This window comes from Centruroides sculpturatus, unplaced genomic scaffold, assembly GCF_000671375.1.
Source record: "Centruroides sculpturatus isolate CEXI.00-Female unplaced genomic scaffold, Cexi_2.0 scaffold1443, whole genome shotgun sequence".
NCBI classification, from domain to species: domain Eukaryota; kingdom Metazoa; phylum Arthropoda; class Arachnida; order Scorpiones; family Buthidae; genus Centruroides; species Centruroides sculpturatus.
This window is the reverse complement of record NW_019385574.1, coordinates 1-3,534: the sequence shown is the minus strand read 5'-3', so window position 1 is coordinate 3,534 and position 3,534 is coordinate 1. Positions and strand designations below refer to the sequence as shown.

The 3,534-nt window shown below is 28.6% G+C and overlaps 1 protein-coding gene across 1 annotated transcript; it reads left to right on the top strand.

Annotated features, from left to right (window-relative positions):
- Window positions 1–261: 261 nt before the first annotated feature.
- LOC111640244 (acanthoscurrin-2-like) lies at window positions 262–730 on the top strand. Its single transcript, XM_023386243.1, has 2 exons — window positions 262–270; window positions 347–730. The coding sequence occupies exons 1-2, from the start codon at window positions 262–264 to the stop codon at window positions 728–730; spliced, it is 393 nt and encodes a 130-aa protein (XP_023242011.1).
- The last annotated feature ends 2,804 nt before the right edge of the window (window positions 731–3,534 follow it).

Genomic DNA, 3,534 nt, shown 5'->3' with positions numbered 1-3,534 from the left:
GGAAGTGAACCATAAAACAGGGTCATGTAATATCATGATAATTAAAGGAGAAAAACTTTTCAAGAAGTGGGGGAGTGACGTCACTACTTGTACTTTCATAATGTCTACCACTTGTTCCGATTTTTAATGTGCTTTGCCCCCCGTTTAAAGGTTCCGCCCTTTATACCAAAGGGTATATAATCGAATGGTTCTTAACGAACTTCACATCAGTCAGTAACATTTCATACCAACAAAACATACATTTTTAAATTATTTAACAATATGAAAGTGGTAAGAAAAAGTGAAAGTAATAATTTAATTCTTTCGTATATGAATATTTAGTAATTAATTAATATTTTAATTTCAGTTAGCTGCTTTAGTCCTGTTGGCCACTGTTGCCGCTGTTTATGGAACCGCAGGACTTGGAATCGGTGGTCTTGGACATGGCTTAGGTGGAATTGGTGGATTAGGTGGTCACGGACTCGGTGGATTAGGTGGTCACGGACTCGGAGGATATGGTGGATTAGGTCACGGACTCGGATATGGTGGATTAGGTCACGGAATCGGTGTTGGAAAGGGTATCGGATATGGTGGCATCGGTCATGGAATCGGTCATGGACTCGGATACGGACTCGGAGGTTATGGAAAGCAACTCGGTGGTCTTGGTCATGGAATCGGATATGGACTCGGAGGTTATGGAAAGCAACTCGGTGCCTACGGAGGTGGTTTAGGACATGGAATCTACGGTTAAAAGTAAATTATATTTATAATTTTACAATTTTATCTCTTAATATTTAATTAATGTATAATTTCTAATTGAAATATATTTTTTTCAGAATTCATCCAAGATGTGTAATTTAAGTTGTTTTGTGTATTTGCAGTCGTTTCTCAAAATTTGTGATGTTAACTTACTTCCAATAAATGTTTCCTTTCTAATTTATTTGTAATTTATTAATAATTAAAATACACCACACACTTTATATATTATATATAATAGTGTATGGTACAGGTACATATCATACCTGTACCATACACTATTACTGTATGTACTAATTGCGTATGTACTGTACCATACACTATTAGTGTATTTTACAATATACACCATACAGTATACACTATAAGATTTGTTAAAATTACGGTTAAGTATTGAAAGAAAGAAATTTAAATATGTTTTTAAAATCATACTAAAAATAATTATTCTAAAATGTTAATAGAAATGCATTTAAACCTGTCTATCATTTAAACCTGTAAACCAAACATGCATTTAAACTTGTAAACCAACCTTGTTTATCTCGAAAACTTCTTTATCTGAAAATTTAATTTTTTTCCCTGAATTTTCAGTCTACATTCAATATATTTTCCATGTTTATCTCAAATAATTTTCTCCTAAAATCTCTATATCTCAATTTATGGACTTAAGTGTTAATTAAAATTTCAAAGTTCAGCGACTTTCTTGATAGAATAAATTGTAGTTGAGAAACATCTTTTATAATAAAGTAAATTGTTGCAATTAACGCTGTTGTTTTCTAATTTATTACGAGTTTGGTTTGGTTTATTTGTTTACGGCAACGCGACACACAGGCGAATCTGTCAAGGAAGGATGCCTCTCGGGAGAACTTTCTATGGGAAACTGGCATCTATTTTCATGTTACAAACGAAGAAAACCTGGAGAACTCCACGTGGCCAGCCTGTTGGCGAGGCGCGATGGCACAATGACAATATTATTATCACAAATCCTTATAATCAAAATATGTTACTATACAAATTCATAATTTTATTATATAGTCGCATATATGTGCATTGTAACGCACACGTGTAACACAAGAAATGCATAATAAGTTCTTTAAGTAGTAAATTTTTTTAGTCATAGATTATCTATAACGCTAGCTGATATAAAAATTATCCTTTATAATAGCTATATAATTATTGTAAGCTATTTTTATTTTAAATATATCCTTGTAATAATGAAAACAGTGCAAGCTAATTAAATTATTAAATGCAAATTATAACATCAATTAAATAGAAATAATAATAAATATAGTTTTTCTATATTTAGTATGGCGAATAGTGAATAAATACATAATTAATTACTTAATTTTTTATTTATAAAATTATATATACAGTATATACACAACAAATTGTACTTAGGCTAAAAGTATGTTTGGATATAAAATTTATTTGTATATATACTGTACATTATATTTAATTAATTTCACAGATTACACGCATTATGTCAATATAGAGTAATAATTTATAAATAATAATACCGATAAATTCAACAAAATTATGAAAACTTTTCATGTTTCCAATCGTGATAACTGAAAAGCATTAAAAAGTAATCTATTTATTAGTACATAGGCTAAAACTTATGTACACATTAATAAAACAATTCTTAAACTTTATTTTTAAGAATTAGAGGGAGTAGATTTAGAGGGAGGTTTTGCTGTAGGTTTAAAGCCGAGTATCTCAGGTAATAAAATATACTTTTAGATTCGTAAATTTAAAATTGATGTATACAGTTGATTAAAAAATATCCACTTCAACACCTAACAGCGATTCAATAAACTATCTTTTAATTAAAAAAACAGTCGCGAGAAGTTCCCAAATGACGAAAATACATCGACTTAACAGATCTTCTGATGCTAGAAGTAGTCATTGTGGGTTCAGACAGACATGTTTTTGTTATTATATCGTCATTACTTTAGTATTACAAATAAAAATAATATTTTAAATTTATGAAAAATATTAATATAGTTATATTTCGAAAATCTGTAGATTTGTCGTTAAATTTTGAAGCGTTTTGATAACTCAATTTTCTTATATAAACCTGAATTATATAGAAGAAATTTAGTTTAAAAATTTCAAATATCTTCGATGTAAACGATACTTTTTTTTTTTTTAAAAAAATTGCTTACAAATAATTATTTATTTTACGAAAAAATAAACATAATGCAATTTAATTTTATAAATAAAAATAACAAGAAAAAATCTATTTCTTTTTGCTCTTATTTTCTAATCGGTATTTATTTTTATAATATTTTATAACAATGTTGATATAATATCAGTTGAAAACGTTGTGATAATATTAAAAGTCATAAAGTTATTCTTATGAATATTACAGATTTTCATAAAATTTATTATAATAGACATTAAATTATTATTTTTTTTTTATAAAAATTATTATTAAAATGAATATTTTAAACATATTTATATCATTGTAATTGGCTTGTTTCCATTCTTTCCAGGATGAAGCTGTTTCCTAAAAATTTTCCATTCTTTTCGTAGTGTTTCCTTATTCTTCCTTTCCTGCAATTTTCTAATTTGATTTTCCCATCTCCTGTTGAACCTACGAGTGGCCCAGTGGATAAAACCACTAAACATTAGTATTTGGTCTCAGATTAGCTTCTCATCAATGGGTTGGTCACGTAAAATTTTCCGGCTTTTTTCAGCTATCTAACACCTAAATAAAGGACAATTTCACATAGAAAGTTTCCCCTTGAGCCACTTTCCCTTGGATGTGTTACCCCGCCTTATCCTATTAATCCACATCCTCTT